At 42.6% G+C, this 24678-nt stretch overlaps 2 protein-coding genes across 3 annotated transcripts in view; both read right to left on the reverse strand.

Annotated features, from left to right (window-relative positions):
• The window catches only part of LOC6533802, a 91308-nt gene that overhangs the window by 3513 nt on the left and 63117 nt on the right, over positions 1–24678 (reverse strand). Inside the window, exons 1-2 of one of the 2 annotated variants that reach the window (XM_039374951.2) lie at positions 9262–10464; positions 438–1066 (exon numbers count right to left, since the gene is read on the reverse strand). In XM_039374951.2, coding sequence (XP_039230885.1) covers positions 438–1066; positions 9262–10155 — 1523 coding nt within the window. In that variant the 5' untranslated portion in view covers positions 10156–10464. Of the gene's footprint in view, positions 1–437; positions 1067–9261; positions 10465–24678 lie in introns of those variants that run through there. The other variant, XM_002094467.4, reaches the window with a different exon arrangement.
• On the reverse strand, positions 16549–17568 carry LOC6533805 (mpv17-like protein 2). Its single transcript, XM_002094470.3, has one exon. It carries the CDS (start codon positions 17420–17422, stop codon positions 16832–16834), a length of 591 nt encoding a protein of 196 aa, XP_002094506.1. The 5' UTR covers positions 17423–17568; the 3' UTR covers positions 16549–16831.

The following is a 24678-nucleotide window of genomic DNA, read 5'->3' on the forward strand; positions in this document are numbered from 1 at the left end:
GTAGGGGTTCAGATCTGTGACCCGCCTAGATGTCGCATCGGCTTGATTGCGGTTTCATGTGACTTTTCAATTTGCATGACTGGGCAGCCGGTGGGCTTATTTCCATTGCGTATACGCCCCATTGAATGCTGTTATTATAGTTCAGCACCAATACAGGCGCAATTGTGCTTAAATCACGTTAATGGCTGATTATACAAAATGATTATACATATGGAAAAGTTGGGCCTTGAATATATTGATACACTATGATAAGCTTATACCTGTGAGGGTCCTGAAAAATAGAACTATCTAATTGTGAAAAAATAAATTAAAAATCTAATACATAAGTTTGAATTGAATCATTTTGGTTTTTAGCTCTGTCAACTCCACTTTATGAGTTCTCCTTTTTGAACAGACAACTTAGATATATTTGCGATAATACTTAGAATGGAACTCACCACACTTGGACGCTGACTAATCCCTGCTTGAGTCGCTCCATGTCCGTTTGCGCCCACGCCGGCCGCGCCCACAGTGACTTGTGGTCCACGTCGTGGCTGAGATGGAGCTCCAGGCTGCTGTGGGCGTACTTGCGAACGTTCCAGGCATAATTGTTGTGCCCGTCGACCAGCGGCACCTCGCGCAGGATACGACGAACGATTCTCAGTCTTTGGGCATGGGAATTGCGGCTGGGCGCCATGAGGAAGTGCTGGTAGGCCAACGTGGCGGCGATGGCCAGTAGACAGATGGCGCTGACCAGAGTGATGGCCACCAGCCAGGATCCTCTCCTGCCCTTCTGTCCGCCATCTGCACCGGCATTCGCTTTCCTCGACGCCTTAGCCTTCGCTTTGCCAGTGGCGCCGGCTCCAGTCGTGGAACCCAGCGATGTGGGCGACTTGGCGTCCAGACCCACTATATCTCCGCCCACGACCACGCCACCGGCCAGAGGATTGCCAAAGTTCACCTTTGACTTCTGGATGCTGGCTATCTCGCCGCCGGAATCGCTGTTCGAGATCGAGTTCTGGCGGGACAGTGTGCGGCGGATGTTCGAGTGCTCGGTGACGTCGGGCAGTCCACCGAAACCAGTCGTCTGAAATGGGTGTTAAAACAACCAGTTGATCAACACATAAAGTGCAATTCTTCAATTAAAAGTAAACACGCGTTCATTTTGTCCGCTCTGTCCGTCCGTATAAACATCCGTCCACTTAAAGCAAATATTCCTTATAGGCAAAATATACTCAAGCTAACATCATGAATTCCTTTCTCGTTTGGCGGTTAAATTGGTTTCTTTACCTGGTCCCATGGTCGGAAAATACAATGCCGTAACTTCTGAAGTGTGGAGGTGGTGAGGCGTTGACTTCAGGGTGATACAAGCGTTCGTCGAAAAGTTGCTTCATTAAAAGTGCGTCAAAGTTTCTTCGTTGATTTTGTGCCCTAATTAAAACTGCAGCAGAAGAAGCAAACTTCGAGCGTCCTGCTATATTCATAACTTGCATGAAACATCAACACGATGTGCGGGGAAACTTTTTAATGAACCGAATAACCATATCAGAATCAATGTGCTCCTAATGGCCCAGCCACCAAAAGCAACCCACTCGATTCTCTATACCTTTTGCCATTCAGAGTGATGAAATCATGCCTGCCGCCGGGCTAATCTTGGCTCGACATAATTAAGCCTTAGTCATAATTCATGGACTTGGACACACATGTGGCGTGTCCCCAGGTCCGAAAAGCTAACTTCTTCGACCCACGCACTATCCCTTGAGGGGAGAAGGGGCGTGGCAAACGCCCACGCGCACAAAGGACCAAATGGAGAAACTTTGTCGTGTGAAAGTTGTGACAGAAAGTTTGCCAGGGGCAGGCAATGATTTGTTTATATTGCGACTGCCTGAGGAATTATGTCAAACTGTGCAAAGTACAAATCAAATCTAAATGCGCACAATGTTGAGCACAAGCCAGGGAATTCATAAGCAAAGTATGAAATTAGATTGAAACATTACAAAACAAACTTGTAACATTATCTTGGGATAGAGCAAACTAGTTTTTGAATGATTTATTGATCATGCATACATATGCATGAGAAACCATAAGAAGTAGTCCAAGTAAGTGGTGCATACAATTTGAAAAGTTAGAATTATAATAATAGTTATTGCAGCATTCACTTAAACCAAGATTTTGCACAACTTAAATCAAGTGCTTATATTTATTCTGAAAGCCTAATTATATTCTATATTGCATTTTGTTTGTTTAATGAGATGCAGATTTGTTGGGCGAAAAATGCTTGTCGTTCGTGCATTTTTGTGAAAAGACATTGCTTTACAAAGTTTTCACGAAGTTTTTTTTCGCCCGGACTGTAGCTAATTAGCTGGAAAATCGACACCACACGGCGTATGAGCAACGAGCGTGATGGAGAGCAGTGCTCGGTTTTTGCTGGATTTCCGTGCACTGAAATAATTATATTAAATTAAATACAGCGTAGCCACAAAGGGAACGACGTGCGCTTTGACCACTCGCTACATTTTCAACTATTTTTAATTATGTATTTCAAACAACGTTGCCAGCTTTGGCAACATCGAAATTAACTTTCATAAAAAAGGCAGCAAACTTTTGTGTGGCTCCGTGAAAGTAATAAAACGATAACAAGATGACGGAGGGTAGAACTTTTGGCAGCGAAAGAAATATTCATCTCAATTTATTCAATTTTTAATAAAAATGCAAATATTTTACGTGCTTCCGCTATCGCCGTTACACCGGCACCCTCGCTGCACTGCATCCACTACATAGTGGCATCATATTTTCCCCCTACATTTTGTGCGAAAAAGTAAAAATCTCGCGAAAAGTTAGCTGCTTAAAAGGCGCTTCATTGTGCAGTGCACTGCACTTTTCCGCTATTTTTTTTACTTTTTTTTTTTTTTTTGTATTTTTGGGCAGGAGGCGAAGGGTGCAGGGTGGGATTTTTGGTTTTTCCGGGACAGCTTGGTGTGACGCGAAAAGTTTGTTTGCCAACGGAGGTCGCATCCTCGTCATCACCAGGGTTCTCGGTGGCATTGCGGGAGCTAAAGCTGTAATCCGGCCACCAGATTTGGCCACACTTTCCATAGACTTTGCTCGCATTTGCTGTCGCAGGCGACAGACCCGCCCGAAAAATGCATGACCACCAGGACAGGCAGGGCCACAGAATCTGTCCCACAGGTTTGCCTTAGTTTAGTTTCGCCAAGTTTATAATTAGTTTAGCCCGGGTCATGCCCTCCATTGACACGCCACCAAGAGCAAAAACAAACGCATTTATGAGGGAAACTAGTTGGTTGTTTATGGGGCGACTAATTGCCACCTAGCAGACGCACAACACTTTGGGCCTAAAAAGGCTTACATTCTACCAGCTCTTAAATGCGTGGAAAATAGCTTGGCCAAGCTATGCATATGTTCAAGGTAATGAGTGAGAAGATATTCAGAAACTTGGCAAAGGGAGAGAAATATATATAGCATTCTTTAAAGAAACTAGTAATTACAGTGTATGAACATTAAGTATTGATTCAGCCAGCAAACTCAAGAATTCATCGTCTTAAATATATCATACTTGTTTATGTAGTTAATTATATACATTAAAATAATAAATAAACATTTATAATTAGTAAAACTTGTGGCAAACTACATTACTTCACACAAAAGCAACAATTCGTTGGAGAACGCTGTCATTAAATTATTAATTTGCTAATATCCAGTTAACAAGTGATAATGATTATCTCTGCGGAGATCTAATAGAGCTCACTTAGCACTCTATTTTCCACCAAGTGGTGGCTCCAAAGTGAGTGGGATAGGAACGCCGGATGATGGCTGTTTGTGCGTCAGTCGGACTTGGTACAAATTGGCTCCATTGTTGCTGCCTGTTGGCTGATCCTGCGACCCGGGGCTGAAATTCCTCCAATTGAGTTTTAAATAAAAATGAGCAGACGATGCGGCAGCAACAATAGGAATAGAAAAAAAACTCCACTCTTTCCGTCAGCAACAGCACAGAACATGCAGCAACCTGCAACAACCTGCAGCACGTCAGCTGCAACATCAGAGCCATTCAGTTCGCACAAAAGGCGAAAGGAGGCGGCTGCAGGACCAACGTCAACAAGGACAATAACAATGAAAACGGCAACGGGCGAAAAATAGAAACGGGAGCAGGCAAAAAACTAAAAAAAAAAAAGAAACTGTTACGGAATGCTTTATAGTTTCCGCCATTATTTTCCCTTTTGCAGCTGCAGTTTTTAGTAGATTCTCTCTACCATATATATGTGTTTTTTTTGTTTTTTTTTTTGTGAGCAACACCCGGGCTGGATGAATTTAGTCCGAGACTAAAAACAACTAAAATCTGTGCCGCATGTGCAACAGCCAAAGGGGCTCTCGTTTCGCAATGGGCGGTGGACAGGAAACGCTCTTTGCTGTATGCTCTGTATGCTGAAAAGTATTTGTCATGCTATATCTCATACCAGCCAGGGGCATATATCATGTTATACGCGGCACTCGTGGGAAACAAAGCAAATCCATTCCATAAATAATCCCCCAGTGGCTCCACCAAGAATTTCGGGAGGTATGTATGTGTGTGTGTAACGGTGCGAGTGCCAAAATATTCGCACATCCTAGTAGCACTCAGGAAAAAAAAAATGGAAAGGGATGGTAAATTGCTGGAATAACTTAAGCTCTTCTTTAAGGCTACTTTGTTATTGCAAAATTCTTGTGACTTAACATGCCACTTACCCAAGCCTCTGCCAATTCCATACTAATTTTAGTGCGAGCTAGTTAGTTTTAAATGGAATTCTTTATGCCAGTTTAGTTTCTTAAATCAGCTAGGTTAATTCAACTTTATGGTTAGTGAACACAGCTGATTCTGTCACGTTACGATGTTTTGATGATTTTCGCATAAGACAACTTTCCTGAGTGGCCATAACTTTCGCAGACAATGCAATAAACTTCAGCATATCAATTTATCGAGTGGCTCTCGGTTTTGATTATGATTGATTCGGCCATGAAGTAAAAAGCTAATGCACAACGAATTTGTGGTCAACTTTATCAATTCGCCCCTCATTGTAAGGCGGATGCGACGGAGCTGTTCGGTCACCGTCTACAGAGTACGAAGTCCAAAGTCCGTAGTCCAATGTCCGGAGTCCGGATTCCGGAACCCAAGGACCCCGGAGAGTGCGCAGCGGGCATGTCGACAGTCCAGAGTTGTCGACTGCGGTACTTGCCAGCTGCTGTTGCTGCTGTTTTTAGTTTTTCAAATGTCATTTGGCCATTTCACGCTGATGGACATCAGTCTCTGGCCAGAGTCTGCTCTCATTCCAGTGTCCACACGCCACAAAATTGCCTTGTGGCTGCCACGTAATTTCTGCCTTCCCCACTGAGGTTGCCCCTTCAACAGCCACATTCAAATGCTGCAGTTCTGGAAGGCACAACCAAAACGAAACCCAAACACAGTGAAAAGCTACACTAGGAAAAATATAGCTAATTAAATATCATAATAAAGCAGCTAAAAGAGTGGCCATTAGTTATGGCTGCTTTAAAAGTTATTTCTAAATTATTTTAAGAAGCAAACCAAATAAGACAGAGTCCTGTTACAACTTGTCATTGATTATTGATATTGTTTTAATAAATTACAATTGCCGTGGTTTTTTTTCCAGTGCTGGCCCAGGAGATTGGCCCGAAGGACAGCAGACTGTTGGCGTTAGCCACAATGGCTGTGTTAGGGCCTCGCATTTTGTTTGTTTATTCTGCCATCCTGTCCCATTGCGACTTATGTGGGCGATGACCGTCGAATGTCCGCACCCCAGCCCCTACATTTTTTACCCCAAGTCCTTCGGCAGGACGTGTTTGTTTTGGGCCAACGCAATCGAAACGTTCGTTGTAAGTGTTCATTAAACAATTTAAAGTTGATTGGCCCTGGCTGGCCGACACAGTTGCATGTCTCAATGGATTTGGCCTTTAATGTAATTTGGCTGCTGATTGCGTTAAGCGGCTGAGCACTTTCCTAATTGTGATGAGTTGTGGCTGGAACTAATGCCTTATCGGATACAGATTGATGTGCGTAATCTTCCTTATCAGTTATCATTCGGGGGATAAATGTATCGCCTGTTAGAGGCGTTTTTAAGAAAGTTGTGCTGGTCAGCAAAGTTTCATGAAAGAGACTACCTTCAACAATAAATCGAACTTATGAATATTCTATTTTTCTATATTTATTAAATGCAATATTTATTTATTATTGGTAAAAATATATTTAGCAGGTGGTGGTACTTTAAGCAACATAAGTAACATAAGTACTTTAAGCAAAAAAGAATATATAACGCAAAGACATTAACCATTTCTATATGAACAAAGAAAATTCTTGTATCTATATAATTTTTATTATAATAATAATAATCCCAGTGCGTCTTTAGTTGGCTGATTGTGCCATTTGATTCTCGGGAGTCATGTGCAGGCTCCCTGTTCCCAGTGTTTCATCAATTCCGCATCGCAATCCTGGCTCAACAGCCGCGAACAGAAGAAGGACAATGGATTTGGAGTGTTTGGTACTGGCGAACTTGACACGCAGCCACCATGTCCATCAATCAAAACTCACTTGGAGCGCTGCGGTGGAACAGGGAGTGAGAAAAGTTCTGGAATGACAGCTTTTTGGCCAGAAACTATTTGCACACGGAACACAGAGCACAGAACACGGAAACGCTGGGCGGAGTGAAAAGTTTGACTAGCAGCACCAACGAAAGTGTGGACTCGACATTTTTGGGCGGTGTCAATGGAAAAGAGGCGGAGTGTTGGGGATTTGGCAAACTATCGGCAAACTCAATGATGGGGAGCATTCAAGCGGAGCAACCGACACGGATAGGGCATGAAAAAGTGCACAGAGAAAAATAAAACAAAAGAATATTACATTTCGAATTGTTCCCTTAGTTTTTGTGTTTGTAATGCATTTTAATCAATGCACTAGTTTCGAAATAAACGGGCAAAATAAAGGTGTAGTTAAAGACTATGCTTCAATATTTCTGTATTAATATTATTTGTTTCTAATGTAAAATCAATTTAAAATTATAGAAAAAAGTTGACCATTTTTAAATGTTAAATTTTAATCGATATTGAATCACTACACTGGAATTTTTCACAGTGCTTTCGTAGGTCCCGAAAGTGGACAAGGCAACAAAGCGCGAAATGAAGACGGGAGGTATGTATGAGTATGAGACTTGTGGGGGAGCTTGAAAATAATGGCGATTTTTATGGCTTTGGCGGAACGCATAAAAAACCCAAGCTCGGAGGAGCAGAAGAATCTCGAGCTGGACAAATGCCCGGTCCGCTGAAAGGCAACTGAAACTGAAAACCGAATCTGCAACTGCAATTGCAACAGAGCGACATAGCGACATTTGCAACATTTAATTTATTATTCAAATGTGAACAAATGGCGCCAGCGACCAAAGATGACAGCGTTCCCAGTGAATAATGGTTGCGAAGGACAATTGCTCCGGTCCCAGACCTTTTACCCCCTTTATCCTTCTTACCCCCTTATGCCCCCCTCCTCTTTTTGGGTTCTTGAGCTCAAGTTTGCCAGTTTATTGTTGGTGGCTTTGGCAGTCGCTTAGGAATCATGTCCTGGATTTGATTCACCCTAGATCGCAGCCCAAACAAATTGAGTTACATGCAAATAATCGTTTGTGCAATTTGGTCCAAGGATGTGTGTCCCATGTAAGTAAAATCGTTGGTATCTATCATGCTTGTAACCCTTCGTCGATTTCTTTATCTGTCCAATCTCGACAGCTAAAAGATAATATAGCTAACATAGCTATAACAAATATAGACAAAGGCTTTTAGTATTTTACACCATTTTTTGTCACATAGTTAGTCATTGCCACCCAGCAAAAAACAGCAAAAATTGCTCTTTTTAACTATCGAAATCAATGCAGCCGCAGATAATTAAATATTCATCTGATTCGGATGGCTTAAAATCACTTCAGTTTACACAACTTTTTGGCTCCACACCTCAAATTCTCCAAAAATTTAAATTCAACATATGACAGAGCCAATTTGCATATTTCAGAATGTGAGCACTTGTCCAACTAAATAAACCACTGCAAGTGCACTTATCAACGTATGATAAACATGGAATATATTTGCATGTGTTTTAGTTCCTATTTAATTTCCGCACTTTAGTATAGACCATTGTTTGGCTTTCGTTTGGAATTATTTGCTGTGTGATAAGCTTATGCCATAAATCGCCTTATTAATATTGATTCGACCTAAAATCACAAAAGGCATTAAGGGACCAATAATTTCGATCGGGTCAGACGCTCTGAAGTCATATTCTACCCTGATTTAGCGATTATTTGACCTTTCCAAGGCCCCTGTGTCGCCTGCAAATCAAATCAAGTGCGGGGCATATCGTTTAATGAAGGGATACGGACATGTGGGGCATAAAAGTATACGAGCTTCTTTATGGCGGAATCTGCATAACGGATCGTATCTGGCTGAAAATAAAAGCGCCACATCTTCCATTGAAGGCCAGGTCGTTTGATTCTGTTAGGGCACTCGATGTACTGGGAGAAATAACTTTTTGAAATGAATTTACACGCTTTTGCTCCTATTCACTTCTTTTTTGTAGTGTGTAACTTATGTTAAGTTACTTTCGGTATGATGATTTTTAAACAATTTTCATACTTTGGCATCGAATTTTTCTCAGTGTGCGTTTGGTGACGGGCGCTGTTGTCAGTGAAATCGCGGCACGAACACAAAGAGCCGGCAATAATCGTAAATGCTTCCCTGTCTTCATCCAATTTCTGTGGGCTAAACGCCATGAATGCCAATTACAAAGGCGGCAACGGTCTTATCGTTATCAGACTTTCACCCACCTTTCACTTGCAGGATTCCCATTCTACTCTACAGTTTCAACGCTAATGGCTAGGTTTAAAGAGTTTTTTATTTTAACTTAATGACAACCGTTATTGCAGCTATATGGCCTTTTTATGATAATGCCTTCTTGAAATGCAAACGAAATTTAAATGGGATATCTAGAAGTAATATTTAGATACTCTTATCTATCAGATACGGGATTCTATCTATCTGTATAACTTATTATCAATCTATCTATATATCTTATTATCTATCTATCTATATATCTTATTATCAAGCTATCTATCTATCTATATATCTAATTATCAATCTATCTATCTATCTATATACCAAACATTAACAGGCGTTATAGGTTTTAAGTGCTGTTATCCCTACTAATCTGCGCCTTGCTTTTCCCCCGACTCATCCACCCACCTGGTAGTCCATGTAGTTGTCGAAGTGCATGTAGGAGCAGCTGCCCGCATCTCCGGGTCCACCCGGTATGGGCAGCCCATTCTCGTCCAGCTCGACGGCGGGTGGCGGCGGAGGCGACGGAGGCGGCAGGTTGTCGCCCTTGAAGGACACCCTCTTGGGCTTGCTCCCTCCGCCGGCCAGACGACGCCCCCTGCCCAGGGTGCCAGTGCTCATCATGTAGGCCAGCGAACCACAGCCCACCACTGCATCCTGCTGCTGCTGCTGCTGGTGGTGTTGCTGTTGCAGGGACTGAAGGCCGCAGGCTCCGAAGCGGAAGTGCGGGATGCAGGTGGTGGTCATGCTGCCCGCTCCGCATTCACTGCCCTCGAAATCCGACTCGACGTCCGTAACGAAGGCGGCGGGCTGGAAACCGCGCGGCAAAGTAGCCGCCACCGTGGGATTTGGATTGGGATTTATGTTTGGATTATGCCCGCCACCAGCCGAAGCCGGCATTCTCTGGCGTCCCAGTGTTCCGGTGCACAGGATGTTCATCTGTTGTGGATGCTGTATGCTCGGGTGTGGAATCTGTTCGCCTTGCAGGAGCGCCAATTCGCCGGAATTCGCTGTTGCTGTCGCTGTCGTTGCTGTCAACGTCTCGGCTGGCAGGAGGTGGTGCGTGGGCTGCAGCTGATAATAGTGCTCCACCATGGCTCCACTCCCAACACCACCAACACCAGCACCACCTGGAACTCCTCCGCCCGCGGCCCCGTCGATGGGAGCCGGCAGAAGAGCTGTGGGTATCACCATGATGGGCATCATGGCCGGCGCAGCCGAGGATGCCGTTGCTCCGCCGGCTGCCTGGAGCAGCTCCATTTGGCACATCTCCTCGTAGCTCAGCGGTCGCAAGTGCTCCATGTCTGGGTTTCTTGGTCCTTAGGGCGTGGTTAAATACAACTACACTTCACTTTTGCCTCAACAATCATACAATTTATGGATTCCACTTGGGGTTTGCTTGTGTACGCTTTTCCACCTGTACGGCGTACAGATACCACCGATACTTTTATCGGTTTATTCGTGGGTGGAGTGAAGTGGAGTGGAGTGGGTTTGGGAGGTTTTCGCGCGCGTTCCCTAGGACTTGCTCACATCGCGCCGGACGGGGAAAAAAAGTGGAGCGCCTTCGTCCTTTCGACAAACTTTATTCCGCGACAGTCCTGCAGCAACTGAGTGTGTCTGGCAATCTCTGGAGATTTTTGCGCCCCCAATTCGCCGGAGTCTGTGCAGCCGGAACGCATGCGCCGCCCGGAATCCTCCGGCCAGGCTCGGCTCTTCGCCGGAGACGCTCCCCCTTTTTACCCCCACTTGACGTGTTTTGTTTTGATTCCGTTTCGTACAGTCAGAAAATCCACAACAAAATGCGGCTAATGAATCATTCATAACTCTCAACTCATCTAAACTCGTAAACAATCTTATATTTCTTATGTTTTTTTTACGTTCTATTTTATTCCATTTCTGTAGAAGTCAACTGTCATAAAAAGCATTTAAAAAGATATTTAAAAAAATAAATTAAAATGTATTAAAAAAATGTATTAAATTATATAATTCGAATTTAAATAGGAAATCATGTATGTCAATAGTTTTGGGTGAATCATTCAATCCTCTTAACTCATCTAAACTCGTAAACAATCTTATATTTTGTATGTTTTTTTGTGAAAAATAATACGTTCTATTTTATTCCATTTCAGTAGAAGTCAACTGTCATAAAAAGCATTTAAAAAGATATTTAACCAAAAAAGATAAATTAATTATCTATTAAATTATATAATTAGAATTTAAATAGGAAATCATTTAAATCAATAGTTTTGGGTGTTGATATTGAAAATATTTTTAATTTCTAATTTAATTTTAGAATAATGGAAATTTTATAAATATAACAAAGTAAAAATAGTTTTGGACTGTAAAACCTACTTTTTCTTAAGAAAATAGAATAATGGTAGTTTCTAGAGGTTAAATGCTTTTTATCTCAGTGTAAGCTCATCTCTGTGGAGCCGGAGTTGATTGCTCCCGACGTCTGTTTCGAAGCCATGTTGATTTTCGTACGTCGTGGGAAATTAAAGCACTTCCCAGCTGCGCCCGCAACTCGAATACAAGATTTTAATTGCCGCTTGCCGAGAAGTGCGGCGTGGGAATCCCCGAGGAGTGGACTTTGCGGTGCATCCCACCGCTTTGGTCCTGTTAGTCCTGCTGCAGATGTGCAACCAACTGTTGGGCTAGAAGAGCTGCCACCACCTGCAACCATACTATATATATATTTATGTGGCTGATGATGAGTGGCTCGTGCCACCCGGACTGCAACTCCGGGGGAATGACGCGGCTGAATGGCCGCTGATTGCACGAAGGTGGCCTGCAAATGACTCTTTGATATGGCCAGCGAAATATTGACTGTGCCGAGCTTACACACAATGCCACTGCCTTTTTCAAACTCATTGGGGATTCCGAATATTATTTGCTGCAGCGCACTGAGCAAAATTGATCTGATTCTGACGTTGATGAAAAAGGCGGGGTAGCCATTTTTATCAAAAATCGCCGAACTGCAACGCTGCAATGGCCACCACTGCGGATGAGTAATGTTTTGTGCTTTTTCAAAAGCCGATACTTCAAAAATCACTCATCCGCAGTGATGACCGCAGCATGGTCGTGTGACTTTGTTATGATGTTCTTGTTGTGTGCATACTTTTTAATCAGTTTTTTATAATCCTTTAAACATGTACATTGTAGATATGACCACTCAGGTATCAAAGTATATGTTCACTATTTTTATCAAGCTGCTGATCAAATGTAAAACCAACAAAATGTCAAAACGTGTATGTGCCGAAAACATTTGTATCTTGACACCTTGGACGAGCGGAGTACGTAGATTCGTACGCCAAATAAGTGAATTCAGACAGCATCCAGATAGCTTAACATATTTGTCATAGTCGTTGGCATCGCACATGGAAATCCAGATACGATAAACTTTTCACTATGTTCGGTTGTTCCCCAGCCACCTCGAAATAAATCCGTAGCCACGCGTCGCGAATCCTGTTCCTTTTTACTTCCTTTTTTATTTGTTTTTCTTTTTTTTTTTGTTTCCGACGGACACGTCACCTGCGGCGATGTTCCATTTGGGACACAGAGGGTGCGGTAAAAATAAAGAAGAAAAACACGACAGTTGGAGAGGAGATGTCCTTAACAGATTTTTGAGTCAACGTTTCTGTGCTGCGATTTGTAGTGTTCTTTTCTTTTCATTTGTTATTATGATTTCCTTGTACTTGCTGTATTTGTTGTACACGGTTGTTGTACAGTGGTGCAACTGGAATTTCGCTGCTTCATTTACATTTGCTTCATCCTATTATCCTGGTTAACCCGCACTCCACACCGCTCCACACTGCAAACCAATCCACCGCCGTGCCATTTGTCAAGTTCTGCTCCCAACTTTAGCCCGCGGCTTTTTTGTAATTACACAACTCGTAGTGCGGGAAAAACAAAGGGCGGGGGGGTAGGTGGAGATTTTCGAGGTGGTTTTGGCCCGGGTAAATGAAAGCGGCTTAAAAAAGCAGAGCGCTGGGGTTTTGTGGTGCTCGTTAAAATTTGTTGCTCTCATTTCGATTGCTGTTGTTGTTGTTGTTGCCTGGTGGCTGCTGATGTTTTTGCCGTGCTTTCTGCGATTGTTGTTTGCGCCGCTGTTGCCGATTTTAGTGCGATTCCAGGACATTGCCAGGGCAGGCATAAAAGTTATCCGGGTATTCAGGGATTGTAGGTATTACGGTTAAATATGCGAACCGGATTGAAAAGCTCGCATGAAGTTGCCCGACCACGATTCATGATCCCCTACCTCCCTCACCACTGCAGTGGCCACTTTAATGCTCATTCAATTTTCCAGATCCCAACAATTAAGAGTTTTTAATCATCGACTAGTCTGCCACAGCAGCGGCGTAGGCCCACAGGACCCAGCTGGATTGTTGGCCCTTCGATGCTGGATGTTGGATACTGGATGTTGGATGGCCTTTGTATGGCTCCATTATGCGGTTGATTTACTACCCAAACAGCTGTGAAATATCATGGCCCTCCAGGAAGCCTCTTGACCGCTGCCAAACGGAACGGAAACGGGTCAAAGGGATTCTCGCCCACATGAGCATATAGTTGGCTTCAAAGTTTTCCAAACTTTTACCTCTAGGGATATTGGCGGAATATTAAAATTATTTAATGGGGCCAGCACATTACTCTTGGGTGGTTAATATCTATAGTTATGGTACATACTTAGTGCAGACTATGAAAGTTTCATTCACTGCTGAACTAGTAACATCATTCACTAATGATTGGCTAAGTTAAAAATGTAGCTTTCGATAAGCAGTAACGAGCAGCCAGTTTGTAGTTATACAACCCTCCATTTTCTTTCTCATACTCAAAGTCTCAAGTCGCCTTGTAATGACTGCATTTATTATCCATTTACTGTAGCGAGTTAATGCCCTGATTCCCGGGCTTATCTTTGCTCAAACGGAGCAGCAGCTTGTTTACACCCATATCTATCAATGCTGTCCGCAATAAGACCTCGGCGTGGCAACGAGAGATGCCCCCTCATCCTGGACAGAAAGTTTTGAGCAACTCAGCTAGATAAATCAACTGGCATTAGAACGGGGTTCTGGCGATTTTGCTCTGCTGCTGCTGCTGTGGCAAGATAAATAAATTAACTCGTTCAAGTTGGCTGACAGATGGACTTAGGGCCATCATGATGGTACAGCGCCATCATAGCCATTCCCTCAACTCGCTCGCAGGCGAACAAACAAGTCGTTAAAAACGCGTGAATCCTGGCTAATTTATGGCTAATTAAGTTGACGCAACTTTTGCGCGGGCTGCAACATATGCCACGTGTTCTCAAGGCAGTTATGGCATTTTTGTTTGACAAGCCGTTTGGACCCATTTTCGCCCTAATACTCATCGTACACTCAGCGAAACAAAGAGCGAGTCTGGGGCCTGACCTGGTGGTGAATAACTCGTTAATTAAGTGGCCTGTTATGGGCAGCTTAGCATCGTAATGCATTTTTATGATCGCAAATGGAATTATAACGGCTGGGCATGTGACTACACAATGCTCCACTTCCTTTCATTTTCCGTGCTTGTACTCATTTTGTTTGCAAGTAGCTGAAGTGCACTGAGACAAATTCGCGAGTTTTAAATAAATAAATGAAAGGAAACTACAAAAAGTTTGCGAGTATAATTCATCATATAATAATCATAAATATATATAAATTCAAATATATTATCAAGAACAGTTTGTTAGTTTGCAAGTTTCGTAACCTTTTTCCTGCTCTGTATTTACACACAATGCCATTACAAGGGCATAGGTTGTGGTCGGGTGGGCCAGTCGGTGGGTATCCGTAGACAGACTCCGTAGTCCGGAGGATTGTACGGATAGCTCCACAACATACTGAGCTTGTAGGGACTGCGTAACATAACCGTACATCTCTGCCCTCCAGTCGGGGTAATTTCGTAGACAAACATCATTGGCATTTCTGTTTGAAGGCTCTGAGTGCCAATTAACTGAACGTGGCAGCCCCACCTGAACCGGATGGCTGGGTGGCTTGGATGAGAGTACTCGACCCCCAAATGGCACAGAATCCTTCATACCCGAGTATATAGCAGAGATATCGATCAGATCCCTTGCACAGGCTTTCAATGGGTGCTTATCTAATTACACGCAGCAGGTGTTAACGTTTTTATCATGCCATTAAATCAACTTGAACTTATAGTCACACAACTCTAGTTGATGAGCATACAAACTATGCGATCTTACTAATTATTTTAATTCATTTCAAATATTTTTAATTTCTTTAAACAACAGTTGATTCTATAATTGAGATATGAGTACCATCAAACAGCTTCATTTGAAGTCCTGTTTTTCTTGTTTCTGGTTTTGGTTAGCTTGACAAACTCGCTCATCAACACGTAGTCTCATTTTGGGATACTTTAACCACGCACACAACTCATCAGGGACCCCAACTGAGTTGGCTGGCCACGTGCCGAAAAGCCCCCGGATTCCACCCACTCCTTCCGGTAAAGGATTCCGCTGGGTGGGACTGGAACTGAGCTTTTAAATTAAATCACAAAATGAGGATGGAGCGACTAAGGCAAGCCAGAGCCAGTTCGCCGCTAAACCAAATAAATAAACCCTTTGGCCGCAGTCCTTGGTGTCCTCGGAGTCCTCGAAGTCCTCGGTGTCCTTGCTTCTTAAAGGCGCATCCTCCTTGGGAGAGATAACCGTAAGGACAGGAAGTCAACTTGCCAGTGGGTTAAAGGAGTGGGAATGGAATGCACAGTGGACCAAATGACACATTTGGTGGCGAGTGAATACGTATGACTTGAAAATCATGAAGAGAAGTTCTTAAATATTTACGGAGTAATTAATTGGCTGCGAAGCTCTCTCGTACTTTAAATTAAATGTATAATATCCTGCCATTTTCAATAAATTAAGAGTAAGTGACAAATAAATCCTTTGATTCATCCACTGTAGAACGAGAGATGACATCTCGTTGCGCCTGGCAATTCGGTAGCCAAAAGGACACGAGGAGACCAAAAAGGATAATGGCATAAAATCCAACAAAATGAAAAGAAAGCGGCAAATCATGTTAAGAGATTTAAATTGGATTAGTCGACATGTGTGTGTGTGTGTGTGTGCAAGTGGATCCTTGTGAGTGTCTATCCTTGGTGGTGTCAACTGGCGGTGGCCGTGAAGCCCAGTTTTGCGCCCCCTGGATGTGGATATCCTGGCACGGCCGGCACTCGCTCATCTTGACATCAATTTTGTCACTTGATTTCCCTTTCTTTTTGCATTTTTTCCATTCGTGCGACGGCCCTGTGCCTTTATTTATTTTGTATGCTTGACACAATTCCACGTCGAGGGCTTACGGCTCGAGTGTCTCTCTGGTCCTGGTCCTCGATGCCATTCACCCAGAATTCCGCCCACAATCTGCTCTTTCGCAGTCTCCCGCCCCCAGAAGTTCCGCTCACATTCTGCATTTGACAAGGAGCCATCCCTTCCCCAATTTGGGGGTCACCTTTCATCCTCGGGAAACAGCAGGACGACCAGCTTGACATCCGGAGACACGGCTTCAGGTTGAGCCAGCGTCAGCATTAGAATAAAATGATGTATTACCTTGAGAACCCTAGACAATTACAATACATTATTTTCAGGTCTTAACTTCAACGCACTTGTAATATAGCGATTACTGGAAAATTGCATGGTAAGTGCTTCAATCTTACAAAATAAGTGTGTCTATTGTAAATATAAAAATATGTTTATTTGTAGGAATAATCTATTGTACATGGGAATTTGTTTACTACTTGAAAGAATAAAGATTTCACATATTCCTTCTTTTTTATGTTTCTTTAAAGAAGATTTTGGTTGAAGAACACCCAAAATTTTAGTGTCAGCATTTTAGCTGGAAACGCGTTAAGTAAATATTTTACAGGACTGGCTGTTGTATAATTTGCATTGGCAGTCCAGAACAGTTGACAACCAAATGGAACACTTCAGATGCCAACTATTTGTGCCCATTCACGAATCGTCCTTTGGCTCCGGCTTCTTACGATACTTAACTTGGGACGTATAGACATCGTAGCCCAAGCTGATGGTGTTGTCATAGAATACCCTGTACTGCGGCCTGATCACCAGAAAGTTGATGAACTGCGCCAATGGCCACACAGTCCACTCGGCAGCGTACAAGATCAGTGCCTTATCCCTGATCTCCTGCTGCAGCTCCTCCCACGTATTGTCCTCCAGGACGGCCATTGTAAGAAAGAATACGGCGATGTAAAAGGGCGAGCAGATGAACTGGTCCAGCAGTATCTTGATTACCACCACCTTGTAGGTGCGCTTGGGAAACATGTAGTCCAGGTGCTGGTACCAATAGTGGCACACCAGACCCACCGTGAACCCGGAGATGCCCATCCGAAGGGTGCGCGTCCGGTTCCAATCCGGAAGCTCGCCGATGAAGCGCTCATAGGACTGCTCCATGGTGTCGCCCACCATGCTCAGACCCACTGAGATGCCAATGTTCGTATATAGGAGATACTTCGGACTGAAGGCCACCTGATGAAATCGGTCCAGGACGTGCGTCATTCGCCTCCATAGCAGTCGTAGAGCCATCTAGGATCTCCTCTTTCTGGTAGTGCCTCCTCCTATGCTAATCATCCTGACGCATTTCTCATAGGAAATTAAATATCAAAACTTTAATTTAGAAGTGGAAATGCGATATTTTTTCAGTTACTATAAATTATGTTACTTCAATACTGTCTGGATTCAAAGTAGCTGATAACTAGATTCGATTTTATTATTACTTTCTTTATCATTTGCATTGTTCTTATACGCCTTAGACGTCCCTATTTATCTATTTCTAATTTGTTTTAATAAATAACTACATTTCCCTTTATTTATTCCTAATGTTTAATATCTTTATGCTTACCAAAGAAATTTTAAACTATTTTCACGCCACGTTAGCGAAAATTCGCCAACCACCCTACAAATTCCAATCAAAGTTTTAATCAAAATGCCGCAGGAATGCCCTTATATATTTGTTAAAGATAAAGGCGAAAACCACCAACAGAAATAATTCTCAGCAAACAAAAGGATTCGAAAGGGATAGAGGGAATTTGGCATTTAGCTGCGAAAACAAAGCACAAACAGGCAATGAAATCAATTTGGCGCCAGCAACACGAAATGAGTTTTCGCAGGATTTGTTGAGGTAGCCTAAGCGGGCTCCAACTTATGTCCAACGCCTGAGGCAAAGGACTCCAGCGCCGTTCAAAGGACCAAAAAGGGTTGAACACTCACACGCAACGAAGGCAAAAACAAAAAAAAAATTGGAATCGCTTTGCTCGGCATTCAAATGAGGCTTTCTCCCCGCTCGATAATCCCCAACCCACATGTTGCTGCCCCAGCATCCCCCTACTTTTTGGGGGCTTGGGTGTTGGGGGTCCTGACGCCTCTGGCGGGCAATTTTTTTTTTTTTTTTTTTTGCCATGCCGGGTGTCGGTGAGTTAATACTGCCAAATCATTTGCACGCGATTCCCAACCGCAGAACGCAAATGCAACCCCTTTGCGCCCCTTTGCGCCCCTTGGGGAAATCATATGTGCCAAGACCCCCCCACTTTTGGGGCCAGTGAATTGAAAAATATTTACGGCCTTCTACGATCTACGCTAAAATCCAATTTTATTTTTATATTCCGTCGAAATCCGCCATAAAACCGAGTTCCACCAACGCGCCTGTCCCGTTTTCAGTTCCCCGCTTTTCGATTGTCGGTTCAACCGTAAATTCAGCTTTGCAGTTTTGGGTTTTGTTTGCTGTGTTTGCTGGGTTTGTTAGGTTTTCTGGGTTTGTTGGGGGATTCCCCCCATATCAAATGATTCTGACAGCACCGGAGGTCGCGATGGGTGGCGGCATTTGTTTCATTAGCACAGCGATACACAGATGTATTTACTGTTTTGCTGCGTTTAATATGCGCATTTTGGAAAATGCCAGAGTGTCAGGTCCAAAAATGCATGGAATCTAAAACAATAAACTCTAATGCGCAATCAAAAATAATCAACAAGAACGTGTCAGTGTAAATTTGTATAGAAATAATTGGCAATGATAATTGGAAGAGCCATTTTTCCGTCCATTTTCAACCGAAAATCTCACTTCGTAGTATATAACGCATTTAAATTTTTGTATTCCACTTTAATATTTATTAATTCAGTTCATTATTCATTTCGCAACTGTGGCATTCTACAGTCCAGGATATCTATCGAATTTTGTATATCACACTGACGAAATTTGTAACTCGCATAAGTCGAGAGCAATAAACGCTGATTCGGTTAGATCCTTCGCAGGACCTGCCGTACAAAAAGCCTTCCAGCTCTAATTCATTGTGCAAATGTAATGGGCTTGCAGCACTCGCCTATTTACATACTGGCACTTCCAAACCGTAACCCGTTGGGAGCACCGGAGCGATATGGAGATGCTATATTGTGTCGCCTGTCCCGAGGTCCATGGACACACGAGTACGTCTAGCTGGATGTTAGCCAGGCTCCTGAAGCGTGGCGAAAAGCTACCAAAAAAACAAACAACAAAAAAACTAGGAAAAAAAAAATAGAGAAAGAAAGTATGACAAAAAGAAATAAAAGTGAAAGCGGCCATGCATTTTCATAGTTTTTCCCACTTTGTTATGCTGATTTTTCACATTTTCGTTTCCTTTCGTTTTTCCTGCCCCGTTCGTTCCGCTCTGAATTTTTTTCTTTTTTTTTTTTTGCCTGATGGGGCAGGATGATGTTGCCGGGTTTTTTTTTAAGGGTTTTGGCTACCGAGTTGTGGGGTTCCGAGCATGTGTGCATTTTAATTGAATTTTTCATTTCGCTCAATAAAAGCAAAAGCCGAATGTGCAGGCAGCGAGCCGCAAAAAGTGTCATAATCCTCATCGTGTCCTTGGACGCCATCATTTAAAAGGATCCCGTACAAAATTCCAGTGATTTGGTTGATTTACTTCACAGTGGCTAAGCATTTCATTTAATATATATTGCAAATCACTCACTAATTGATTTCGAATCGATTTTGAATGGCGCTTTAGTGCATGTTTAGACTGCCATTTTGCCATTTTGCCATTCGGCTTCATTTTCCACTGGCCTGCGCCTCGACTTCAATTTATGCAAATTAAATCGAAATGTGATTTTAATGGTATTTCGGCACGGCCAGGCAGGCCCAAATGATGATGAGTGTGTGTTTGCAAATAAATGGAAGTCGAAAAGTTAAGCCATCGCTGTGTGCAACATTTCGTGCCACGGGGAATCCATTCCATTCCACTCCACTCCACCGAACCAGAGGAAGCCAACTATAACCGCATGTTCCGTTCCGGAAAACTAACTTATTCAATTAGTGGATGGGAAACTTTGGCTGTTTACTGTACACTTCAAATAAAATCTGCCCGTCAAAGGCAGCCGTCTGCGTATGCTGCAGTTCTTTAAAAATTTTGTAAAATCCACTGATTTCATTTAAGTTTCGTTTTAAAACTTTTACAGATTTTCCACATGCTTAAGGCATCTTCTCTTTTCATATTGTTCAATATTTATTTCAGGATCGTTGTCACGCAGCTACGGATAGCAAAATATTAAAAAATGCTGGCCACTTAATCCACTTCTTTTATATGGAATCGCATGAATAACATTAAAAAATGTGAATCTCTCTCTTTTTGGGCAGACATATTCTCTGAGCCTGTGTGAAAAACATACACTGTTTTTGTGCGATTCCGATATAAAAGTCAGAGATAGCATTAAACCAAAAAAAATGAGATATCCTGCAACAAATGTTGACCAAATATATTAAATCGATATGCAAAATGGTGGGATACATTTAATGTTGCTTCCACAAAAGGAAGATATTTCTGACTATGTCTAACTGTCTAGTTGAATAATTGTTTTTAACTGGAAAACAAATGGAATTCAAACGGAATTCGAAAGGATCAAAGGTCAATTCACTTGACTCGTGCACTCAACCGGTTGTGGGTAAGGGAACTCCCGGCATATTTGAACTGCACCGCCGAGGAAAATAAGTCAGCTCACCGTTAACGTAAACGAGCAAATAGCCAAACATCCAAACAGTCAACACGTCGGCATCGTCGTCACCCGCCAGTCGTGCCAATTTCGTTAAAGCAAGCGAAAACAAACAACACGGCACCACCCCAAAAACCCCAATCCCCAACCTCCAACCCCAAGCTCCACAACCCAATACAAACATACCCACCTCACTTTGCACAGGCTGTCTGGACGATGCACAAAAACAAAAGAGCAACCAGGTGAGGTGGCGGCAGGAGCACAGGATGACAGGTGTCCTGGTTCGCGAAACATGAGCACTTCGAAAAATGTACTTTCAATTTACCGAAGTACTTAAAAGTGTAATTAATTTTTATTTCTTTACAATTATATTTTACTATGCATTGAGCTATTTCTGCTGTTGTATTAATAATACTGAATAAAACTCTCAGTTTACAAATTCCCCCGACTTTTATAGCATAAAAAGTGCTGCACTTATTTTAAGAGCTGTGCAGTTAGTACCCCATCGTTTCCCTAAGTGTAAGTACCTTATTACCATGGGCGGAACACAGCTGTTTATGAGGCGCAAAAATGTCATACATCATGCGACACGCGATGTCAGGCCGAGAGGACATGGGCACCAGGACTCCGGCCTGGTAGTCGGAATCGGTGTCCGTCCGTTTGGCTGTCCGTCCGTTCATGATGCGGAACAAGATGAAATTGGCTGGGGTCGCGAAAGCGGAGCAAAATGGCAGGCATGCGGAAAAGAACGTCGCGGATTTGTAACTGAGAAGGAACCACTAACGCCAGAAACGAAAAATGAGCGCTGCCAGAAAGTGGGGGGATTTCTCCGGCAGACAGACTGCATCATCACCTCCATTGCCACCTCCTGCAGTACTTTAACATTATTATCAGCAGGATTGCACGAAGGATGTGCCGAGGAAGAGGGTCCTGGCTGCTGGCTGCTTCTTAGGATAGGCATTCACGCCCAGCTAAGTGGCTCACGAAGCGTTAAACTATTAAGCACACGTTGCCACTCGGCGGGTGATTCATGGAACGGGATGCGGAGGAGCTGCGTCACGCACAGGAAGTGCCACCACCACCACTGCTATCGCCATCGCCATCGCCACCATCGCCACGGCCTTTGTTATTCAGCTCAAGATAAATCATGTGCATAAGTCCTGGTTCATGTCGCCTTGCCGTGAGATTACTACATAAATTCTGCTTGACATCACATGTAAAAATTTCATTTTGTCACAGCTTTAGAAATTTTCCAACTGATGAATTATAACTTATATAATTTTCTCCTGCTTGAATAGTTATTAATAATAACAAATATATGTTTATAATGTATAATGCACTGACTTAAAGATCCCTGCATAGTTGGCTTCAATGAGGGTAATTTACTAAGTGCTTCTGACTCAATCTAAAATCAGAAAGGTAAATACCTTTCACTTGAAGCTTTTCCACTCGCACACACACTCGCACACACATTAGCTCTTTGAAAGGAGTGTAACTGCTGGTAAACTAAAGTGCTTAAAGCCAGAAAAATAACAGACAAATTAGAAACACACACACACAGGCGACTCTGTCCCACTCCACGTCCATGTCCGTGTCCAACTGAACGAACTTTTCAAAGGCTCTGTAAAGGATATCACGGTTCTGCGGGGGGCGGGGCCACTCTAATTAGAATAATTTTGCGCTGCGTTGCGCTTGACAGCGTTGCAGATGTGGCGCCATCTGGCGGACGATGGCAGGAGAAAGGTTATGCCTGCAGGACCTGCACACACATACGCACACACAGCACACACACATGATGCAAAACAAACAAATACACAGACCAAAGAGAAAATGTCAGCATAGAAAAAAAATAGGTTTAATATGATATTCACATATGACATATTTTTAATGTCAAATGCTTTTGCGAACATAGATTTTAAAGTAATAATTAAATTACACGACCAGCTCAACAAGCATATTAAAGTAATTGTTTAATAAAAGTATGCTAGGATAGCATTTAAATGCAAAACAAATTTCTTTTATATAAAAGCACTCTTGATTATTGTACAATACATGCATTTTTTCTGTTTTTGCTGATTTAATTCTTAATTGCATTTTTTGCCAGTGCACCAGAGGCACCTGGACCTGGCCTGCATTCCTTGTACGGCGAGCAAATGTCAGGCCGAAAGGTCAACGAACCCAGGTGCCTGAAAGAGAGAGCCCGCCGGAGCAGTGATACCAAAAATAATCAGGATGAGAGCATATCACAACACACATACGCCCTGTGGTGCCGCACAGGAGTCGGCAATGCCAACGGGGAGTGCCTTAAATTACAGAATTTAATTAATTTCGCAGAGATTTTTCATCGGCCGCCGTCGCCGCGCACTTGACTTTGTACATTTGACTCATCGCCATGGCTCTTTTGCCTGCCACTAATTTCGCCATCATCTGTGGTTGAGTCGTTTTCATGCGGATCACCAAGGACTTGAGTTCCTGAGCTGGGCTCCATTTCCATTTACAATTCCACTCCCATTTTAATTTTAATTAATTTCCATGTGCATGTGGCAGCTGTGACTGTCGCTCGCCAGGAGTCGTGAAATGGATTTTCCGGAGGCAGTGGAGCAGCAGCCAAAATGATTATGAGTAATTAGTTTTAATGGGCTTGGAGCATGTCCTGGCAGCAGCAGAATGTCACACTTACCGGCCAGGTGCAAAACTCGCCAGGTACCCAGCTACCCAGCTACCCAGGTTACCTTACTTTTGGCCACGTTATCCTGGCACACTCTGGAGATGGAAGTTAACTCGAGGGCCTGGGTAACCATGAGCTAAATATTTAAGTTGGTTTCTGAAATTACAATATAATGCTGCCTCTCAGCTACTCCACTATGTATATTCATTTTGGTTGGCTAACCAGCCAAATTAATGGCACTTTAACTGGATATTCACGTTGAAGTGGGGTGCTAGTTACTATGGGAATATTAAATTAAGCTTAAATGTCACACTTTAGAAGCAGGTTTGGTGATACAACAACTTTCAAACTAATTAAATACACAAATTTAACTACAAACAAAGCAATTGCAACAATGTGCACAAGCGAGTAAAATCACAAATTAAAACAAATTTAAAATTCGAATTAATGAGCTTTCCACAAAGTACAAATTCAGTTTACTATCTTTATTATTGCATATTAAATCAGCTAAAAACTGTACATAATTCATAAATATCTGTGTATTTATAGACACACTAATTAATATTAAACAAATGCTAATTTATGATTGCCCCGGGCACCAACTAACTCAAAAAAGCGAATATTATTTAATTACGTTTGCTTACCATTTATGATAAATTTAAAGAGATTCAAACGAGATTTAAAGCTAAAACACACCGCGCATAATCTGCTTTGTCGATGAGAGTTTTGATCTGTATCAACACGACTAAATCTGGATTTGCGAAAACAATGTCATAAATCAAAATCAATTTGAGCAGTAATTTAGCTGACATTTTGCAGTCTCTGCGCTTTGATCGGTTCTGCAAATAGATGAGTGTCAACAAAATATTTACGAGAATGCCAGAAGCTCCAGCTACAAAAAGAAAACCAAAATCAGACGATGCTTTGAACATTGAGCAGAAAGTCAATTTAGCGCACATACAGGATAGCGAGTATGTATGTACGAGTATGCTGCTGGATAAATGAGAAAATGGCGAAAAATTGAAGAGGAAACTGGGAAAACTTCGTTGGAACGAGTACCATACAAAATTTAATGGTGCGCAAATTTTGATTGTTTTACTTTGTGAATGGAATGAAAGTTTCCTTGCCCTCCTTTTGTTTTCATGATTTTTAT

This window comes from Drosophila yakuba, chromosome 3L, assembly GCF_016746365.2.
Source record: "Drosophila yakuba strain Tai18E2 chromosome 3L, Prin_Dyak_Tai18E2_2.1, whole genome shotgun sequence".
Classification (NCBI taxonomy): Eukaryota; Metazoa; Arthropoda; class Insecta; order Diptera; family Drosophilidae; genus Drosophila; species Drosophila yakuba.